This window comes from Cucurbita pepo, chromosome LG15 (genome assembly GCF_002806865.2).
Source record: "Cucurbita pepo subsp. pepo cultivar mu-cu-16 chromosome LG15, ASM280686v2, whole genome shotgun sequence".
NCBI classification, from domain to species: domain Eukaryota; kingdom Viridiplantae; phylum Streptophyta; class Magnoliopsida; order Cucurbitales; family Cucurbitaceae; genus Cucurbita; species Cucurbita pepo.
The window spans coordinates 5,571,808-5,593,038 of record NC_036652.1 but is presented as its reverse complement, the minus strand read 5'-3'; the positions used below and the strand labels follow the sequence as shown (position 1 = coordinate 5,593,038).

Sequence of the window (21,231 nt, the reverse complement as noted above, 5' to 3'; positions counted from 1 at the left end):
TAAATATAGTATTTAATATTATAAATTAAATTCATTTTTATAAATACAAATATGCATTATATTATATTACAAAATAATAATTATACAAAATTTTAAACATTTATGAATATATTATACAAATTATGTATTATATTTGGAAATTATATTAAATTATTTTCGGTACACGCTAGGGTTTCGTCTCTGATCGCCGCTATAAATACTTACTTTTCCTACTAACGATCGTTCGTCATAAGGATTTTGCCGCTTCTTGGAATTTTTGAAGCCCTAACGAGCTCAACAGATTTCCATCTCGTAGGCGATCCAATCATGGGGCACTCGAACGTCTGGAACTCGCACCCTAAGAGCTATGGTCCCGGCTCTCGCACCTGGTAACTTGTTTTCTTGTTCTCTGTTTCTCTTTTGAAATCATTCCGATTTGATTTAGTTGATTTTTTCTTGTCTGCTGCATCCGATTTCTTCTTTTTCTCTAAGAACATGGTTAGTTTTTTGGATTACAGAGTGGAATTCGGGTGTTTTGTTAATCTGATGGTATTTTGACTTGAGAGATGAATTATGTGATTGGTTTTTACTTTTGAGTTGGACACAGTTCAAAGTAGTAATAGTTGGAAACAAGCACAAGGACTGATTTATCTCTATACGTTCGTGCTGAAAAATATTTGTGTCGGCTATAATTTGTGCTATGGTGGGCAATTAAGTGAAGTTATTGTAGAATAGTTACCAAATGTTCTTCTATCTATTTGTACTGTCTGTTAAAATTGATTAGGCATGAGAACTTGTCTCGATTCTGGTTATGTCCACGGTCAAATCATTTTATGTGTAGATTATTCTGGGTCATAGTTTTAATGTTGATGAAACGGTAAGGAGTTCTTAGTATTTGCTCACTTAAGCTGTCTGTGATTGTTGGTTGAACTAGACAGTAAGTACAGTTGGATAATGGGATGAATAAAAGGATAGATAAGATGCTCCATAGGTTTCCATGATTGAGATTTATAAATTTTGGATACATAGATACACTTGGTTGGGTTAACATTTATTTATAACAATGATATGAAGGAAGGGGTTAACATCTAATGTTGGGTTAAAATTTATTCATAACAATGATATGAACTAAACGGTAACAATGACTGAAAGGATTGATAAGATGCTGCATAGGTTCCCATGATTGAGAGTTATAAATTTTGGATAAATAGAAACATTTGATTGGGTTTACATTTATTCAGAACAATGATATGAAGGTCTTTTTTGTTTGAATTAAAATCTGTCTTCTATTTGTCTCGTCTTTTAGCCGGGTATGCGGTAATCCTCATGGGTTGATCAGAAAGTACGGCCTTATGTGCTGCAGACAGTGCTTCCGCAGCAACGCCAAGGAAATTGGATTCATCAAGGTAAAAATTTTACGTTCTTGTTTCTTTTGAACTAAATTCATATCAAGACTTTTTCAATGTCTTCTGACCCTGTTGAACCCCTCAACTCTTCTTGCAGTACCGCTAAATGGTGAAATTTTGCCTCTCCTGCCTCTCCCATTAGAGAATGTTTGATGGATAGAATATGGTTGCTGGATTTGCTTATATAAAAGAAAGAACCTTGAACTTCTTTTCTGTCCCTAGTTCATTATTTCCTTGAACCTCGTGTTGATTGTTGAACTTAGGCTACTACAATGTTTACTGATTTTGAAGATTAAGTTAGTGCGTTTCATTTGTCCGAGTATTCTTGTTTTCCTCTCGTTCCTTCCTTTTTCCCCCCTAATGGTATTGCTTCATAAAATGTGCGGATTAGAGTAGAAATCGAGTTGACCATCATAGTTTGTTTGGTCTAGCGGGAAATGGTCCATCTACCTTAAAGGACTTGGAAGAAATGAATAAGGTTTTGTCCTAACAGTATCACTTTTATATGTACGGATTAAATTAGAAATCGAGTTAAACCATCATGGTTTGGTCTAGCGGAAAAGGGTCTATCAGGCAGAAATGAATTCAAGTCATGGTCACTATCTAGTTAGGTCTATTTAGGATTTAATATCGTATAAGGTTTTGTCCTAATGGTATTACTTTATAAATGTACAGATTAAAGTAGAAATCGAGTTAACCATCATGGTTTGGTCTAGTGGAAAAGGGTCCATCTACTTGAATTTAAGTCATGTCACTATCTATTTAGGATTTAATATCCCATAAGGTATAGCTAATGCATTGACCGAACACGTATGAAGTAAGGACCTAGCCACACTACTACTGATTGGTGTCCCTACTATGATGGTATTTCAAATGGGGTCCTCCCCATTAGGCATTAATGCATGCTAAATTCAGTCTGAAACAGGGTCTGGTCTGAACTTATTAATCATGTTGTTGTTACTGGTAATTTGTGCATAGTTTTTAGTGATCTGTGGACCATTTATCAATTGCTTGGGCTGACCAGGGGACAGTCAACAATCTTGAAGGCTTGAATATTCGCTCTTGGGACACTTTGTAGACCAGGCCCCTTTCCTTTTCCTCATAGCTTTGGTGAAATATTTATTTTTGTCTTGCAAATTTAAATGATTTAATTATGATATCTATAAAAGTTCATTGAATTTAAATAATAATGTAGGTAGAGGTGGATATAGGTTTTGAGATTTTAGTTCAGACACTTTATGAATGAAATACTTTTTTAGCATTAAATTTTCAGGAGGTTAAATGGATTTGTAAGTGAATTTAGGGGCGGGTTGGTTGGTGACTCCGAGCAATTTGAATAGTTATATGCAGTAAGCCGTTGTTGTTGTCGTTTACTTACATTCCCTAATAACACTAATTTCAATTTCTCAAATCTTGCTTTCAAAACTCTTTTTTGAAATCTCTCTGCCCCGTTTTCTAAAACTTTTTTCTTGAACTGGGGCCAAAAGCTCGAGCATACGTCGCTTGGCCGTAGGTGACGTAAGAACGAGTAGGCTTAACTCATTTGTTGTTGAAAAGTGAGTGTCGAAGAATTTCTCGAGAATCCTACAAGATCCATTTGTTCTTTTTTCTCTATGGTTAGAACTTCATATGGGTTTGAATCCTATTGAGAGGTTCACTAGAGATGAGAAATTGTTGAAGAAAGAACAAGATGTTTCTTTTGTCCCTTCCAAGCGGTCGGAAATTAAAGAAATAGTTAATATATTCAAGATTTCATTCTTGAACAAAAATTCATTTCTTTATTTATTTCATATATTCCATGACGGGAACCGGAGGGGATACACGTTACACCACAATTTTGAATCAAGAGAGAGATTTCAATTGCAAGTTCGCTATCATCAAAGAGCGATTGTGACAAGTGGTATGATTTCAAGTGCAAGTTCACTGCCATCAAAGAGCGATTGTGACAAGGGGTATCGTTCATCTCAAATCTTAATTATTTTTTTATAAAAAAAAAATTAATCCACATTTATTGTTACTTTAGTAACTAAAATCTCTGAAGTTTTAAATATAAGTCTAAGATCGGTTGCAAATGTTACATATTCTTAATCTTTTTGAAGGTAGGATTAAGTATGGTTACAACGAACCAGATTAAGTATATCCGTAAATTAGAACCGAATTTTTTGTTTTCTGAACGATCAATCTAATTCAAATTGAAAAAAGAAAAAAAAAAAAAAAAAAAACNATAAAAGTAACATACCTTATAGTAATCTATTTTTGTGAAAACCTTCGAAAAGTAGCAACTATAATGTTACAATACAAACTACTTTTAGGAAAGACATAATAATAAAGCACTAAAGTCTATGTTGTCAGAATTTCCAATGATGTAATGCAGCCACCAAGTGCAGCCATTTCCCCCTTTTTTTTTACCCACTCCACCACTTTTATATCTCAATCTGACCCACTTCCCGTAAATATAGTCGAGGTTCATACAAGATGATATAGACACCTACAAATACTAAAAATCGAGATTAACAATTTTCGTATCGGTGGTATAGTTTAGCCGAAATACCAACACAAGTTTAGCTCTTCACCTAGTTGAGACATCTGTCATCTACACCGATTCAAAGCTAAACACGCATAATTCTGAAATTCATTTGATCGAGCCACTAAAAAAAAAGTATTTTATTACTGCAAGTAGTAATTTTTAATTTTTTTTAAGCTTTTCTTAACCATCATATCTTTGATTCAGATATAGTATCAATTCATTCATGTATCTCTCTCTTACTCAAGCATCATATACCCATCAACTTCCGCTTTTAGTCGTCCCCAAACCACTTTTTTCTAGAAAAGATTTCTCTCTAATAACAATGGTAACGAGAATGACCTATACCATTCAACTCTTATACTAACGTGAGTTCTTTTAGCATATTTCGTTCCTACTCACATATAAAAGAAGAAAAAATCCTAAGAGATCGCTCAACATAGAATTGCTCCAATATATATATATATATATATTCTTTTGATACTATTCTTTAGTAACAACCGGTCGATATAAATGTTGAAAAAGTCGGAACGTTACATTCCTCACCTGCCAAAGGCCCTAAGGATTGAGAGCATAATGGGAAGTAGTTGAATTTAATGTTTGAATAATACATTGATCAAAGTTAAACAAACTCACACCAACATTTACTCACCATTACTAACTCCAACTTTCAAATCTTTTCAAAATTCTATATTTTTTTTTATAAATAAATATTAAAAACAACTTTTAATTTTATTATATTTTCGTCCATTTAATCTTCAAATATTTTAAAACAACGTTGAATATAGCATAGTAGAGATGGACGGAGAATATAATCCTGTCTCCAGCCCCATTTTTTTAGACGGAAGAAAATATTTTCCCCGAAATCTCTCATTCCTCGTCTAAACGGAGAATTTCTTCTTATTGGGTGAGTCCCAATGTGACGTCTCACGTTGATTGGAGAAGATAACAAAACACAAGGGTGTGGAAACCTGTCTCTGGCATGTGCGTTTTAGAGTGTTGAGGGTAAAAGCCCTAAAGAGGACAATATCTGCTAGTAGTGGGTCTAGGCCCTTATACGATTTAAAGCCTTGAGGGAAAGTCCAGAGAGAACAATATCTACTAGCGGTGGGTATGGGCCGTTACACGTTTTAAAGCTTTGAGGAGAAGCCCGAAGAAAACCTCAAAGAGGACAATATCCGCTAGTTGTGGGTCTGAGCCGTTACACCCAATAACATGAAAGCAACCACATTAGAGTTACATTGACTTCTCCAAACTTTTCTCTTCAAATATCTCAATCTTTAGCTCTAAGAAAGTGTGGAAAATGTGTAACCTATTGCCTAAACATCTAGAAAATATAATAAACCCTAAACCCGAAAATAGTCACATCACGACTTAAACTCGGGATTTCTTTATACCAATAAAATTAAAACTCAACGGCTTGTTTGAGAGACTAGTTTTACCAAACTTCTACTACGAAAGGCTCCGCTCTTGATGGAATTGTCCCAAAAAAAAAAAAAAAAAAAAAAAAAAAAAAAAAAAANGTACCCACCGTTCATGAAACAGTGAGACAAATAAACTGACTTGGAAAGAAATTGGGAACCAAATTGTGATGTCACACATTGGTTGGGGAGGAGAACAAACCACCATTTATAAGGGTGTGGAAAACCTTCCCCTACGTTTTAAAGCCTTGAGGGGAAGCCCAAAGAGGACAATATCTGCTACAGACACTGGAGGGTGGATTGTGATGTCCCACATTGGTTGAGAGGAGAACAAACCACCATTTATAAAGGGTGTGGAAACCTTCCCCTAGCAGGCGCGTTTTAAAGCCTTGAGGGAAAGTCCAAAGAGGACAACATCTGCTAGCGGTGGATCTGAGCTGTTACACAAATATATGTTCCAAATGTTATTACCACAGTCGCTCCGAATCCCAATTTTCATATGAAATTCTAGCAGGTCTCTATTCTCGGGACAATTTTTTAACATTTACGACAGATTAAAGGTAATATTGAAATTTTGTTTAAGCTAAGATTATTATTATTATCATCCCAATTTTCATATGAAATTCTAGCCAGTCTCTATTCTCGGGACAGTTTTTAAACATTTATGACAGATTAAGAGTAATATTAAAACTTTGTTTAAGCTAAGATTATTATTATCATCATCGAATCGAAACGTGACATAAATAATTATTAATATATAATAAAAGAATGTGTTAAATGGAAGCAATGGTAGAGAGAAAGGTATTTGAGTATTAAGGTTATATAATCACTTCATAAGCAAACAAAACCATTGTTAACAAACAAACCCAAAAATATTACTTTTTAACCAATTTTTATTTATTTATTTATTATTATTATTATTATTTTGAGTATGTTTTAAGTCACGTTGGGGAATGAAAATTTTTATTATTTATTATTTATTTTTTAACATATTCTCTCTCATCATTTTTCTCACATTAGGGTTTTTTTTTTCTCTCTCTATGTCGTTTTTATATTATAAATTAGTTTGAGATTTTGTTAGAGGTGTACACGGGTGGGATTGAGTTTGGTTCGAGAATTTTTTTGGATCAATGTGAAATTTTGGATGGGTTGAATGGGTGATTCGAGTAACGTGAATAGTTTATAACCTAACCCAACTTAACCCGACACAACCCAATGAGTGACTCGAACAACCTGAATAGAATTTATTACCTAACCCGATACAACCCAATGGATGACTCAAGCAACCTGAATAAAGTTTACAACTCAATCCAACTTAACCTGACACAACCCAATGGGTGACTCGAGCAATTTGAATAGAGTTTACAACCCTACCCAACTTAACCCGACACAACCCAATGGGTGACTTGAGCAATCTGAATAGAGTTTACAACCCTACCCAACTTAACCCGACACAACCCAATGGGTAACTCGAGTAACCTGAATAGAGTTTACAACCCTACCCAACTTAACCTGACACAACCCTCGACTTTTCATGTTGAGTTTGACATGTTATATTAATAACTAAAATCTCACAGTATTCAAATATCAAACATTCACAAGTCATAATGTATCACTAACATTAATTATGAATATCATATATTCTTAATTTTCATAACAATCTTAAAAGTACGGCTGAGTTGGGTTGGGTTGTAACTCTATTTTCGAGTCAACTTGATTAAAACAAATGTCAACCCGCGATCCGACCCAAGTCTTTTGATTTTTTAAGAACTCAACCCAATCCAAACTCGGGGTTAGTCGGGTTATCAACTTATATGAACAACCCTAGACTTGATTCGTTTTTGTTACGTTTCATTGAATAATATTTAAAGACAATTTTGACGACAAAACATGCTAGAACCAATCAAACAGTTAGTTTTCAAGCACCCGGTCCATGGGACTAACCAAAAGAGAAAGAATGGCACAATCGAGACTTCCTTAGATATCCCTCGATAAGAGCTATTAGCTCAGTTGGATCGACATAAACACAAACGACGTAGACTCGTGAGTCTAGTCAACATGAATTAGGGTTTTATTTATATATATATATATATATATATATATATATATATATATATAGATGAGAGAGAGAGCTTCAAAAGCAAGAATTTTATTAGGCTTATAAGCTTAATTAATGTATTAATTAATCTAATTAATGATTATTAAGTGCTTAAGTATATCCCATTATCTCTTTAATTTCCACTTAAAAATTATTAATCATGACAAAAATTGAAATAATTATGATTATTTTGGAGAAGTAAAATTAGGGTTTGTTGGGTTAAATATTGGCTTTTGACTTGAAAACCCTAATCAATAAAATAATTCTAGAACCCGACCGTCTCGGTTGAGATTGAGCTGTAAAGTTATTTGTGATAAATTAGGTTTAATTTGACATCATTGAATTTCGTACATGTTTGGTTTGGTTGAGTCACGTTATTGGGTTTATTAGCGATTTCTAATATTGTATCAAACTGTATATTGGGTCGTTTTCTTCTGCTGTAATATCGAGTGTTTGAAGGATCTGGTGACTCAAACAATCTGATCAATTCAACCAAACTCGTAGTATTTGGGTTAAGTTATGAACTTATTTGAGTTAGATTTTGTTCAAATAAATCTGACCAACCAAAACCCAACCCAACTCCTGTAACATCGAGTGTTTGTAAAATTTGGTGACTCAAACAATCTGACCCGCCTAACTCGTATTATTTGGGTTGAGTGATCAACTTATTTGAGTTAGATTTGGTTCAAACAAATTTAACCAACCCAAACCCAACCCAACTCCAGTAATATCGAGTGTTGAAAAGTCTGGTGACTCAAACAATCTGACCAACCCAACTGTACTAATTGAGTTAGATTTGGTTCAAATAAATTTGACCAACTCAACCCAACCTAGCTCTTTGAGTTGGGTTATCACCTTATTTGAGTTGAATTTGGTTCAAATAAATCTGACCAACCCGACCCAACCCAACCTAGCTCGTATTATTTGATTTGGGTAATAACTTATTTGAGTTAGATTTTGTTCAAATAAATCCGACCAACTCAACCCAACCTAACTCGTATTTGAGCTGGGTTATCAACTTATTTGACTTAGATTTGGTTCAAATAAATGAAAAACAACATTAATTTAGTTGATCTATATATATATTGCAATTTTAATTAATATTGAAAATAAATAAATAAATAAATATTTGACGTAAAAAAAAAATTTAAATAAATGATATGAACAACTTAAATATATCTCACATCCGTTACAGAGGAAAACGAAACATCATAACAATGTGAAAACCTCTCCTTAGTAGATACGTTTTAGAACATGAGATAAGTAATAAGTCAAAATGGACAATATCTGCTGAACATAACGGTTACACTAAACCTCTCCATTGGTTAATAATTCAAATATTTTATAATTAAATCGAGTTAAATTGATTAGTTAATAATTGAGTTTAGGGTTGGTTAGGTCTAAAAAAAAGATTAACCACCCTAATACGAATTTTCCACGTGTAAATAAAATATAAAAAAAAATTATATACTATTAATTGTAAACGAATGAATAATTATTATTTTATATATTTAACTAGTTTGACATTAATTTATTAATAAAGAAATTGTAATTTATATGGTTTAATTATTTATATGTAATTTATCCTATTTTTAATTTAAGTACCAATAATGCAATTTATTTAATTTTTTAAAAAATTATTACTAAATAAATATAAAACTATTGGATAGTTTAACCTTATTATAATCATGTACAATATTTAAAAAATGTATTTTCATAATTTAAATTACAAAATGGTAGGTATTTTAGAATTAAAAATAAGAGAAATTAATATATGTGCCCCAATATCATATAATATATTTATGAGCTCAATAAATATATATATATACATACATTTATGAATTTTTATACGATGTATCAGTTCTAAATTTTACCGAATGAATTTTAAAGCGTATTTTAAAATTTAAACCTGTTTTTATCTTGTACACGAATTTGATGATTGAGTAAAAAAGGAGTATATTAATGAATTGAGACCACTTCTGAATGAGACTGATTTTGTAACACCCTAAGCTCACTACTAGTAGATATTGTCTGTTTTGACCCATTACATGGGCCACTTTCAGGCTCACGGTGTAAAATGTGTCTATTAAGGAGAGATTTTCGCACCCTTATACAAAATTGTTAGGAATGGAGAGAGAAATCTCTCATTCTATTGAAGAATGAAATTCATATAGCGTTACAGAATCAAATCTGATATGACTAAATCAAATTTAATCCAAATAAGTAGATCAAATCTAATCAACAATGAACACTAATAGTAATCAGTTTATATCTAATCTAATCCTAACGAAAATGACACCACGTCTTTGTTGGCACACTACCGAGTGTCTAGCTTTGGTGTCATTTGTAACAACTCAAGCCCACCACTAACAGATATTGTCCACTTTGATCCATTACTAACGCAGATATTGTCAACTTTGATCCATTACTACCTCGTGTCTAGCTTTGGTGCCATTTGTAATAACTCAAGCTCACCGCTAGCAGATATTGTCCACTTTGATCTATTACTACTCGGTGTCTAGCTTTGGTGCCATTTGTAACAACTCAAGCCCACCGCTAGCAGATATTGTCCACTTTGATCCATTACGTATCGCAGTCATCCTCATGGTTTTAAAACGAGTTTGTTAGTACCTTCTCCAACTGATGTGAGATTTAAATTTTTAAAACACGTTTGCTAGCAAATATTGTACACTTTCACCAATTGCGTATAGCAGTCATGCTCACGGTTATAAAACTTACACTACCCCAACTGACGTGGAACTTAAATTTTTATTTTTATATCTAAAAGATTCTTTAAAAATTTAAAAATAATAAAAATTTAAAATTTAAAATTTAAAAATCAAATTTTAAAGATAAAAAACAATTTAAAATAACATAAATGTTTAAAAATAATAAAAATAAATAATTATCAGAATTATATATATATATATAAAAAATTATTTAAAATTTTTAATAAGGCTGAGGGAGACCCATAACATTATTTTTAAAATTTAAAAAAATAAAAAATTAAAGGTTATAATATAAATAACAAAATATTTAAATAAATAAAATAAATAAAAATAATAAAATAATAAAATAATAAAATTACATAACGTCTCTCCAAAGACTCCCATAAACCCAAAGAGAAGAGCACTGGATAATAAATACAGTATTCATATACAAAATACAGTCTTCTCTTCTCTCTCTACTTTCTCTCTCTACTTTCTCTCTCCTCTTGTTTTTCCTCTGCGAGTGAATTTGCAGAGCTCTCAAATCTTGCCTGTCACCTACTCTCTCTCTCTCTCTCTCTCTCTAGCCCTGAAGAGAGACGGTGGTGAGCTCTGAGAGAGGGAGGGTCCATATTCCATGAGCAGTGATTTCATTGCTTTAACGGAAAATGTTGAATCTGGCAAGCTTCGTCGTCCTTTCTGGAATTTCTTGAATCTTCTGTTTTGAAAATGGGGAAGAATTCGTCACTGAGATCGTTGTTTTTGAGGATTCGAGTGTGAAGAAGAAGAAGAAGAGGAGAATAGACGTTTTGTTGCATCGATGGTGGCTGCCATTACTGGAGCAGCTTCAACCCATACCTCAATCCCTAAAACCTCGGCTCAACGGAGTGAGCAGCAGCAAGATCATCTCAGAAACCAAGCGAGGCCTCCGCTGTTACCTTCCGAGAGGGACAATGGGATTCTCAACCGGAAACCTAGAGGCAGACAGGTTCCTTCAAGGTATATGTCTCCTTCGCCTTCGACTTCTACTTCTAGTGCCTCAACTACTTCGTCGTCGGCTTCTTCTCGGCGATTTCCGTCTCCATTGCTCTCTAGGTCTACTAATTTGACCCCTGCATCGACTCCATTGCCTTCGTTGGGACCTAAGCGGTCCCAATCGGTGGACCGGAGGCGATCAATGACGCCCCGGTCGATGACTCCGGTTATCGATTCTAGACACGGGAATGCGAGTGAGAGTTCGGCGGCTGCGAAGCTTTTGGTTACTTCGACTAGGAGTTTGTCGGTTTCGTTTCAAGGGGAGGCGTTTTCCCTTCCGATTAGTAAAACTAAGGCTACTGCGACGCCGATGAGTAATGCAAGAAAGGGTTCGACGCCGGAACGTCGTAGGGCGACTCCACTTAGGGATAAGAGCGATGGGTCTGGAGTTCAGGTGGAGAATTCGAAGCTCATTGATCAACATCGCTGGCCGGCGAGGATCCAGCATGCGAATTTGAATGGGAACCCGTTGTCGAGGAGTTTAGATTGCGGCGCTGAGCAGAAGAAAGTGAATGGAATGGGATCTGAGATGGTGGTTCGGGCGTTACATCAAACAATGCAAGATGACGGTAGAAGAGCTTCTTTTGACGGCCGATTGAGCTTGGATTCAAGCAGTTCTGAGTTGTTGAAGGCAGTTCGGCAAAGCCCAGATGCGGATTCAGTGAATGAGTCTTCTGTGCCCTCTGATCTCACTACTTCTGATACGGACAGTGTATCCTCCGGCAGTACTTCAGGAGTTCAAGATTGTGGTTCGGCTGCCAAGGGGCGAAATGGGCCTCGAGGTATTGTTGTATCTGCGAGGTTTTGGCAAGAGACCAACAGCCGGCTGCGGCGCTTGCATGATCCTGGTTCTCCTTTATCGACTAGTCCTGGGGCAAGACTGGGAACCCCATCAAAGTTCAGTCAGTCAAAACGGTTCTCAAGTGATGGTCCACTTTCGTCTCCACGAACAATGGCTTCCCCTATTCGAGGTGGCACAAGGCCTCCATCCCCAAGTAAGCTTTGGACTTCTTCGGTATCATCGCCATCAAGGGGAATGTCTAGTCCTTCCAGGACGAGAAATGGTGTCGGTGGCTCCTTGGTTAGTAACTCAATGAGTACGCCCTCCATTCTCAGTTTCTCTGTTGATATCCGGAGGGGGAAAATGGGGGAAGATCGCATTGTTGATGCACACGTATTGAGGCTTCAGCATAACCGTTACTTGCAATGGCGGTTTGTGAATGCAAGGGCGGATGCAACGTTCATGTTGCAGAGACTAAACGCAGAGGTACTTCTTGTGTGCAGGATTGCTTACCCTCTCGATTATTTCTGTGGTTTTTTTTTTTCCAACCCCATTATTATTGTGGAGGTTTTCAATATCTACCTACGGTTTAGCTTTTATACTTCGTTCTTGTTCTTGATGCCCGCCCTGTCTCTGATAGATTGTTACATCCAAAAGTTGGACTTAAATCAGATCTGACGTTTCTAGCCATATCCACTACTTTCAATCATCTTTCTTCTAGATTTCTATCTTAAATTGCCTGTTCAGTAACTACTGAATCTTTCATATGGAACTTCCTATGGGTGGGATGTATGAACGTTGGGGATGCTCACCGCATTTGGTCACGATGCTATTGTCCTTAGGTGGTATAATTAGTTTTCCTCATTTAGGGATTTAGTTACAGACATCCTTGGAGAGATGTTCTTCCGGATTTGAGTATTTTGGGTGAGTATCTTACTTGGTTAAAGAGTCTTAAGGTACGTAGTTCATCCTTGGAAGTACAATTTTCAAGGAAGCAAATGTTTCACATTTTTCTTTGTCCTTGGAAAATTGGATTCAATTTTTCTTTTTAGGATTCTACTTTTTCATTTCCTTTACTCCACTGACACTACTCCTGAATTATCTTCTATGCTCCCTTCTACTTAAAGGATAGGATCCAGTATAAGTTTTTTTCTTGATAAATTCCTCTTCTTTCCTTTTTGAATGAGGTTTTTTTAGTCCTCTCTTCTAGAACCCAAACCCTCTACTTTGGTTTCCTGTACTTTTTAACTTATGGGATGGTAGAGTTTCCACCAATCTAGATGTTTGTCCTTTTTTTTTTATTTAAACACTTTTGGAAAGCTAAGGGATTGTTTGGAGTTTGTTTTTTATTTTGTAAAAACAAAAAATCATTTTATAGATCAGTGGAAAACTTCAATTTATTTGAGATGAAATGGAAACTTCAATCTAGAACAACTATGGTGACAAAAGTCTAATCTGGAAGGGACTTATATATGTATGTCCGTTCCTTAAGAAGCTCTATTTGTGTGTGACATATTAGATTAAGCAGTATCTTTGTATACGGTCTTCAAAATGTTTTATGCTAAAAAGCCATAATCTGTAGTTCCTCAAACTATTTTCACCTTCTAGCATGCTTTTCGTGAGTAGAGATAAGTTATTGGAAGATGGTAACAAAAGTCTAATGTGAGTGAGACATATATGCCTGACATGCGATAAGCTACGATCGATTAATATGTGACTTATTAGCTTAACTACTACCTTATATAAGATCCTCATGAAGGTGCTTTCCGAAAGGCTGAAATTCACGCTTCCTTTCACTCTTTTCACCTTCCAGTCTGCTTTTATTGGAAAGAGACAATTTATTGATTCCCTATTGTGGCTAACAAGGTGGTAGATGACTGCAAGCGAAGGCACGTGTGGGTTTTTGAGTTCAAATGGTAACTTAGAGAAGGCTTACCAGTTGCAACAAGGTTGATTGGTCTTTCCTAAATATTGTTCTACAAGCTAGGTAATTGGTGGTAATTGAAGGAACTGAATGTATGGGGGTATCAAGATGAATTGGCTGACACTGAACAAGCTGACGAGAGCCACTGGGACTTTCTCCCTTTCTTCCACTCCATCGAAAACTTTGTGAGGTTTTTAGTCATTGGCAGGGATCATATTATCATGGTGGCACTGAGTTTAGGAGAGTAAATTTGATGTTTGCAGAAAAGGGGGAAATTTAAGTATGTGCATCAATGAAAACTTTGAATTAGTTAAAGTATTAGGTTTCCTTATTTGAAGTGACTCTCTCTCATCCTCCCCACACCGCCCCACACCACCCCACCAGCCCCCAACACCCAACCTCTGGTGTCCCCGAACCGCTCCGTCCAACTGCCTCTCCTCACTAATGGACAGAAGAAAATACCCACACTTGGTTTCCATTGAAAAATAGATGGAAAAACACAATCGAGATTGAGCACCAATACTGAGGAAGTAGGGCAAAACTCACTAAAACCACAAATGACATCTTTTTTTATCTCTTCACTGGACGTTGGTGCTTTGGATAACCAAGACTTTCTCCACACTCCTTCCTACTCCACTCAACCAAAAGTTCTTCACAGAAACTCGAGTTGACGACCTGACCTTGTGGGTTGAAAAGACTTCAAACAGGAAGGGAACCATTGCAGAAATCGCCAAAATAAAAAACAATGGAGGATTGGACAAACTCATTATCCCAAACAGTGAGGGCAGAAGTGGTTGGCGATCCTTTTATGCCCTATTACTTAATTCTGCTCCACCCACCCAAACCATCCAACCAATCAATACAGCTAACCCCCATAAATTTCCTCCCCCCTTCTGATCTCCCCTTGCCCGTATAACTACTGGCTTCTCCTTTCTAACAAGGCAGCAATGTTTCTGTATCTCCTGTGTTTCTTGACCCCTTGTTTAAACTGTCCATTGTCGTTCTTGGCAGTGGCACCATGCTTAGGGTAAGGCAAAATACAAGCCGCCCAAAGTATGATTGTTAAAGTTGGTTCTATTTAGTTGATTACTCTGTTGGTGCTATCCATCATGGACGTGACTAAGTCTTACTCTTCCATGAGGTCTCCCCTACCTTTCTCAGGTTTGGAGGCTTGGAATTCCTATCAAGTCCCTGATCTATATTTTGATGATTCAAGTTAATTTTACCAGTCATGATAAGCAAGCATCCAAATGGTTTGTATAATTTGTAACTAGAATAACTAAGAATATGATTGTTGTGGTTGGTTTGGTCATGGAGTGGGGAATGTATTCTGGGGGAAATGATTTGGTTTAAAATATAACAACAAAGAAGTTGTGGACAGAAACAATAAATTAAGAACGTTTACAGAAACTACTAATTTTTTTCTTTTTTCAACATCCTCAAAAATCTTCCTACCCCCTTCTATATAAAATTTCTTAAAGAAGAGCCCTTGATAGCATCCAATGGTTTTTATAGTGGTTTTAGTCCTTCATGTACCTTTTAATATCTTTTAATTAAAAAAATAAAAATACATTAATGAAGTTTCTGCTTTCTATCGATAGAACTGGTTTGGCCCTTTTATGTTTACTAATACTACAAGTTGTCATTTCATGATTTCTACATTACTAATTTCATGTATATCTTTAGTCGTGTCTTTTTCCATAATTTTTTGAATATTTGAATGCATTTCTTTTTTAATGCGAAACAAATCTACGTGAACACACAATTTCATTCATAGAGTTTGTGGAATTACTTGCTGCTATATCAGTGTGATTGGGATATTGAGTTCATTAGTTTTATTGTCTTTTTTTTTTTCTGCGCCAGAGGAATGTTTGGAATGCATGGGTCACTATTTCAGAACTAAGGCATACTGTCACACTTAAAAGAATCAAGTTACTATTAATACGGCAAAAATTGAAGCTGACGTCCGTCCTCAAAGGACAAGTAAGATTCAGACTCCTTTTCTTTTTTTCTCTCATAGAACGTCATTTGGTCGATATTTTTGTCTCTTTAAATGCCATCATATTATATAGCACACACAAAAATGCTATCGAACTTGATAAGTATCTTTTCTTCCTTTGCTTGGTGAGGAAAAAAAACATTGCGTCATTCTTCTAAATGACACTTGAAGTGCCATTTTATTACAACTCTTGAAGTGTCAATGAAGTAACACTGACCAAATTACATTTGATTATATGAAAAATTATTCTTCTTCTTTCAAGTTGAGCCCTTCACCATCAAAAGACTTAGGAAGGTTGGATAAGCAGCACCTGACCATCAAGGATAGAAATTGATAGTTTATGACTAACTTGTGACCAATTGACAATTTTCTATTATTGTCTTAATTTATTCATCTAGTTTCGTATTTGTGACCAATGACTCATATTTGTACTTCTGCTCATTGACTTGGTTTCTCATTAGGTGTTTTTTTGTAAATCTATTTTATATGATGGTTTCTATTTTTTCCTTAGTGTATATATATATATATATATTCCAGAGCACCCTAGCCATCTGCGTTCTGTAGGAGTTTGTTTTCAGTATTTTCTTGGAAAAGATTATGACTGTTCTCTTTTGAAGATTAACATTCAACCATCTACAAATCTTCGACTCATAAACTTTCAAATTTCATTGACAGTGGCATTATTGACCAATATCTAACCCACTTGTTAGAATTTTTTATAGAAAAATGAAATATTAATTGACTAAGGAACCTTTGTAGGATGAAAGATTATGACTGTTCTCTTTTGAAGATTGACATTCAAAACCATCTATAAATCGAAAGATTCATAAACTTTCAAATTTCATAGACAGTGGCATTATTGACCAATATCTAACCCACCTGTTAGAAATTTTTATAGAAAAATGAAATATTAATTGACTAAGGAACCTTTGTAGGATGAAAGGGATGATCAAAATGTTCTTATGTAGAATAAGGCAAAAACGTGTACTAGTTTTCATACATTTCATGTGTGCAACATTGTTACATTTGGGACTTATTAATGTTTAATTGACTAAGGAACCTTTGTAGGATGAAAGGGATGATCGAAATGTTCTTATGTAGAATAAGGCAAAAACGTGAACTAGTTTTCATACATTTCATGTGTGCAACATTGTTACATTTGGGACTTATTAATGTTTATTTGATATCACCTGATCTTTTTATGCGATAAGGAACTCTCCTATATTAGGTTCTTTGATACTAAAGTTTTTTTTTCCTAATTTTATATTCTTTTTACAAGAACTAGTTCTTGGTTGTTAGTTGGTGTAAATGCTCCCCTTGAAGAAGTATGTCGTAACTCTGTTGGATGGAGTCTCCCCCTCTTTTTTAATTTCATAGCATCAATGAAAGTTTAATAATAGCATGTATATATATACATACGTATATGCATATTGCCTGTTCTTACTATATGAGCAGGAAAGATACTTTTGGTTTCAAGTTTTAGTACATAAAATTAGATCCGTAATTCATCTTTTTCATGTTTCTCAACATACATGCAACTTTTGTTTCCCAAAAGAAAGACCATATACAATATGAAAAAGAAGGCTCTGAAAGTTTTACCCATTTGAAAGGCGACTTTGACGAGTATCAAATCTGTTTTGGGTAAAAAAAAACTACACTGAATAAATGAAAACACAAAATGAAGGAGAAGAAAGCCTCATCCCAGGTCAAGGAAGTTTCAAAAAATTAAAAAAAGAAAAGAAGAGGAAAATACAATTAGGGCAAAGAGAAGAAAACCCATAGTTACCGAAAAGGTTGAACAATCTGGACCAGGTAAAATCCACAAAGCAATATGCTCTTACAAAATAGAGAACACTCTTCTCTTATAGATTCAATGGTTTCTTTCCAACCAATAGGTGTAAAGAAAAGCTCTAATAAAATTCATCCAAAGAAGCTTTTGGGCGTCTTTGTAGGGTGATAATCAAAGCAGTCACGGAGAAGAGTAATGATGATACTGTTAGGAAGAATAATGTGCGACCCAAATGAGTTAAAGGAGGGTAGTCCAGAAATGTGAAGCCTTTGAGCAAAGGATGATAAGGTGATCTTACTTTTCTTTCTTGTTTGTGAATAAGGCACATCAATTTGGGGGAGGTTTCGTTGTTTGGTCACTCCCTTTCCGTTGAATGACTTTAGTTTTTCCTTAGTGTGAAAGATTATGATTCCCAAAAGGTTAAGCTTTTCGTGTGGCAGATTATGCAAGGAAGAATTAACACATTGGAATTGGATGTCAGCCAGGGAATCCTCTTTGGTCACACCACTATTGTATTCTTTGTAGGAGGACACCAGAGGTTTTAGATCATTTACTCCAAAGATGTGATTTTGTTAGGGTTGTGTGGGGATGTTTCTTTTAGATGTCTAGTTTTAGCTTTGCCCGCTTGCAAGGTTGTAGGGAGACAATTTCAAAGCTTCTTCTTATTCGTCTTCGGCAAGAAAGAGCTGTTTTTTTGGCAGGCTGGGTTTCCTCCATTTTTATGGGGTCTTGGATGTGAGTGAAATAATATAATATTTAGATGGAGTGGATATTCTTTCATTTTTTAGAAAATATAAGTAAGGTTTTTCGTAAAAAAGAAAAAAAAGAAAAAATACCCCTTCCACCATTTGCACATGGGATAATTGAGAAAGGGTAGTTTTCATGTAATCTTCATATGTCCCCTTCGTTTGCACATGGGATAATTGAGAAGAAGAGACTTTATATTTTTATCAATACTCTTAACCCTCCCCTAAACACTAATCAATATAGAACTTTGATTATTGCACTCAAACAACGGATCACCATATGTCCCCTTCATTAGTCATTTATAGGGAATCTTGCCTGTTCGATAGATCTCAACAATGGATCAACAAGACTACATCTCGAGGCTCATAACTTCTTTATTCATCACTCGAGCACCTTGAGAATTCCACTGACCTAGCTGATATTTTAAGAATTGATTTGACATGGCTGATTTTTCCAAGAATTTTGCTAACATGGCTTATTTTTGTTACGAATTCCACCGACATGACTGAGTTTGGGGCTCTGGCTGATTTTCCTAAGAATTCCATTGACATGGCTGATTGTCTTGAGAAGTCTACTGACATGGCTGGTTTTCCTATGAATTCCACTGACATGGCTGATTTTGGGGCTCTAATATCACTTATTGGGGACAATGGACCCTTCACATTACTATAACGGTATAATATTACCGCTTCGTACATAAACTCTCCTAGCATGGTAACTTTGTCTTACTGAAAAAATGTCTTTAAGTTTGTGTCCTTGTGGTGAATGATCGATTTTGTGTTTATTTTATTCTTCGAATTCTAACATGAGCGTTTTAACTTAATCGATGTGATTGTAGATAAGTTATTTGGAAGAATGGGCTATTTTAGACAGAGATCACTCCAGCTCCATGCTTGGAGCAACTGAGGCTTTGAAGGCCAGTACCCTACGGCTCCCAGTTGTTGGGAAAGCAATAGTATGTGCTCCTGCACCGATCTCTACCTTCATTGAAAAAGCGGTACTAATCAATGTTCAAAATATGAAGAAAATAAATCATTCTTATTTTATCAGGCTGATATTCAGAACCTGAAGGATGCTGTGGGTTCAGCTGTTGATGTTATGCAGGCAATGGCATCTTCAATATGCTCTCTCTCATCTAAGGTGCTGCTTTACCTTATAATTTCTACCTGTCTGATAAAGTTAATCATTTTTCTGCAAGCCTAAGTTTACGAATAGATCGCTCGAAACTATGTACTTCTGTAGATTCAATTTAGGTTTTTCGGTTCGGTATGAGAAATCTCGGGATGCCGGTTATTTTCATTATCGTATGGTGTTCATCCTGGAGGCTGAAAACTAATGTTTACCCTTTTCTATAGCTTTCCAATTAAGAATGAAAAGATAATGGCATCCTTGACTTGTATTCCTTTGACATAGCTTATATCTTAGAACTGGTTATGTCTCATTCACAGGTAGAAGAAACAAACTCCGTTGTGGCTGAACTGGTTAAGGTGACGGCAAAGGAACGGATTTTCCTTCAACAATGTGAAGACTTTTTGTCCACTCTAGCAGCCTTGCAGGTAAGTCGTAGTTATCGAATCTTGATAATCGAAAAGTGAACTGTCTTCGTGTTGCGTTTCTTTTTGTTTTACCGTTTGGTCGTTACGAATAGGTGAAAGATAGTAGCTTGCGGACGCACATATTGCAACTGAATCGATTTCCAACAAGACAGCAGCCTAACAATTACATGTAGAACTGATATGATCCTGATGATATATGTCTCACTCCTCACCCGTTATTCTACTAACATTACACGGACCCCGTCTCGTTTTTCGACCCGATGGAGGCAGAAACTGAAGTAACACAAGAACAGATTGGTGATTTTTAGGATCTCTGGGTTTTGAAACCTTCTTGGTGGCTCCTCTCTATGTTGTTAAATGTATCTCTTTGTATCTGGAAAAAAAGAAAAAGATGAACAAACAAACAAACAAACAAACCCCATCCCTTTGATTAGCTGTGTAAAAGTGCTGCAATTCTCTATCCCTTTAGCCAACGAGTAAATGCCAATGCTGAATGTGTATATATATGTAATGTTCTCATCATTGTTGATTCTTGTAGTTTGTGAATTCTTGTGACTCTCATTGGTTAAATAGTGGCGTCCTTTTTCCGTAACTTAACTGATCACGACATCATTTTCGTTCGACTAAAAATTTTAGTAGATTGATAGAGTTGCGTTCGTTGTTGTAACAGTGCAAGTTTACTGTTAACAGATAGCTTTGTTTCATTACATATTGTTGTCAACTTCACAGTTTTAAGACGTGTCTACTATGAAGATGGTTTAGCCTTACTTACAAGTGTCTTACATCGTCCGGCGACTGACTTTGATACCATTTGTAATAAATTAAATCTACTACTAGCATATATTGTTTACTTTTGCTCGTTACGTACTGCCGTCAATCTCATGGTTTTAAAATGCGTAAGGTTGATGGTGATACGTAATATGCCAAAACAGAGATATCTGTTGGTAGTAGAATTGGGCTGTTACAGCAAATATTAGAAAGATCGGCTCATTCATTTTTATTGGTTATTGTAATGTTTTAATATTCACAACATTTTCAAATAATTTAACTATTAATTTAATATAGTTTAATTTTTAAAAAGAAAAATTAAATATGTGTTTCTAAATCTCTTGAATAAAAGAAAATTCCACTTGAATTAATTAATTAAATTAGCCAACCAAATTGGAATCTCCCTCTAACAAAACTAACCAACATTTTAATACATACATATATATATATATATACACATACATGTATAAATTATATGGATTATCCTATTTTATTT

The 21,231-nt window shown here is 35.2% G+C and overlaps 2 protein-coding genes across 2 annotated transcripts; both read left to right on the top strand.

Annotated features, from left to right (window-relative positions):
• The first annotated feature begins 194 nt into the window (after positions 1–194).
• On the top strand, positions 195–1,707 carry LOC111811317 (40S ribosomal protein S29). The gene is made up of 3 exons (XM_023698098.1): positions 195–368; positions 1,286–1,385; positions 1,483–1,707. The coding sequence occupies exons 1-3, from the start codon at positions 307–309 to the stop codon at positions 1,489–1,491; spliced, it is 171 nt and encodes a 56-aa protein (XP_023553866.1). The 5' UTR covers positions 195–306; the 3' UTR covers positions 1,492–1,707.
• Positions 1,708–10,706: 8,999 nt separating this feature from the next.
• Positions 10,707–20,559, top strand: LOC111811257 (QWRF motif-containing protein 2-like). The gene is made up of 6 exons (XM_023698020.1): positions 10,707–12,438; positions 15,740–15,859; positions 19,250–19,366; positions 19,462–19,551; positions 19,860–19,967; positions 20,060–20,559. Exons 1-6 carry the CDS (start codon positions 10,957–10,959, stop codon positions 20,138–20,140), a joined length of 1,998 nt encoding a protein of 665 aa, XP_023553788.1. The 5' UTR covers positions 10,707–10,956; the 3' UTR covers positions 20,141–20,559.
• The last annotated feature ends 672 nt before the right edge of the window (positions 20,560–21,231 follow it).

Bases quoted from the DNA above. Each gene is read 5' to 3' on its own strand.
- LOC111811257 (XM_023698020.1), top strand. From the start codon at position 10,957: ATGGTGGCTGCCATTACTGGAGCAGCTTCAACCCATACCTCAATCCCT. The intron at 19,367-19,461 runs GTATGTGCTCCT...TTATTTTATCAG, and splicing joins CAGTTGTTGGGAAAGCAATA to GCTGATATTCAGAACCTGAA. The intron at 19,552-19,859 runs GTGCTGCTTTAC...TCTCATTCACAG, and splicing joins TATGCTCTCTCTCATCTAAG to GTAGAAGAAACAAACTCCGT.
- LOC111811317 (XM_023698098.1), top strand. From the start codon at position 307: ATGGGGCACTCGAACGTCTGGAACTCGCACCCTAAGAGCTATGGTCCC. The intron at 369-1,285 runs GTAACTTGTTTT...CTCGTCTTTTAG, and splicing joins GGTCCCGGCTCTCGCACCTG to CCGGGTATGCGGTAATCCTC.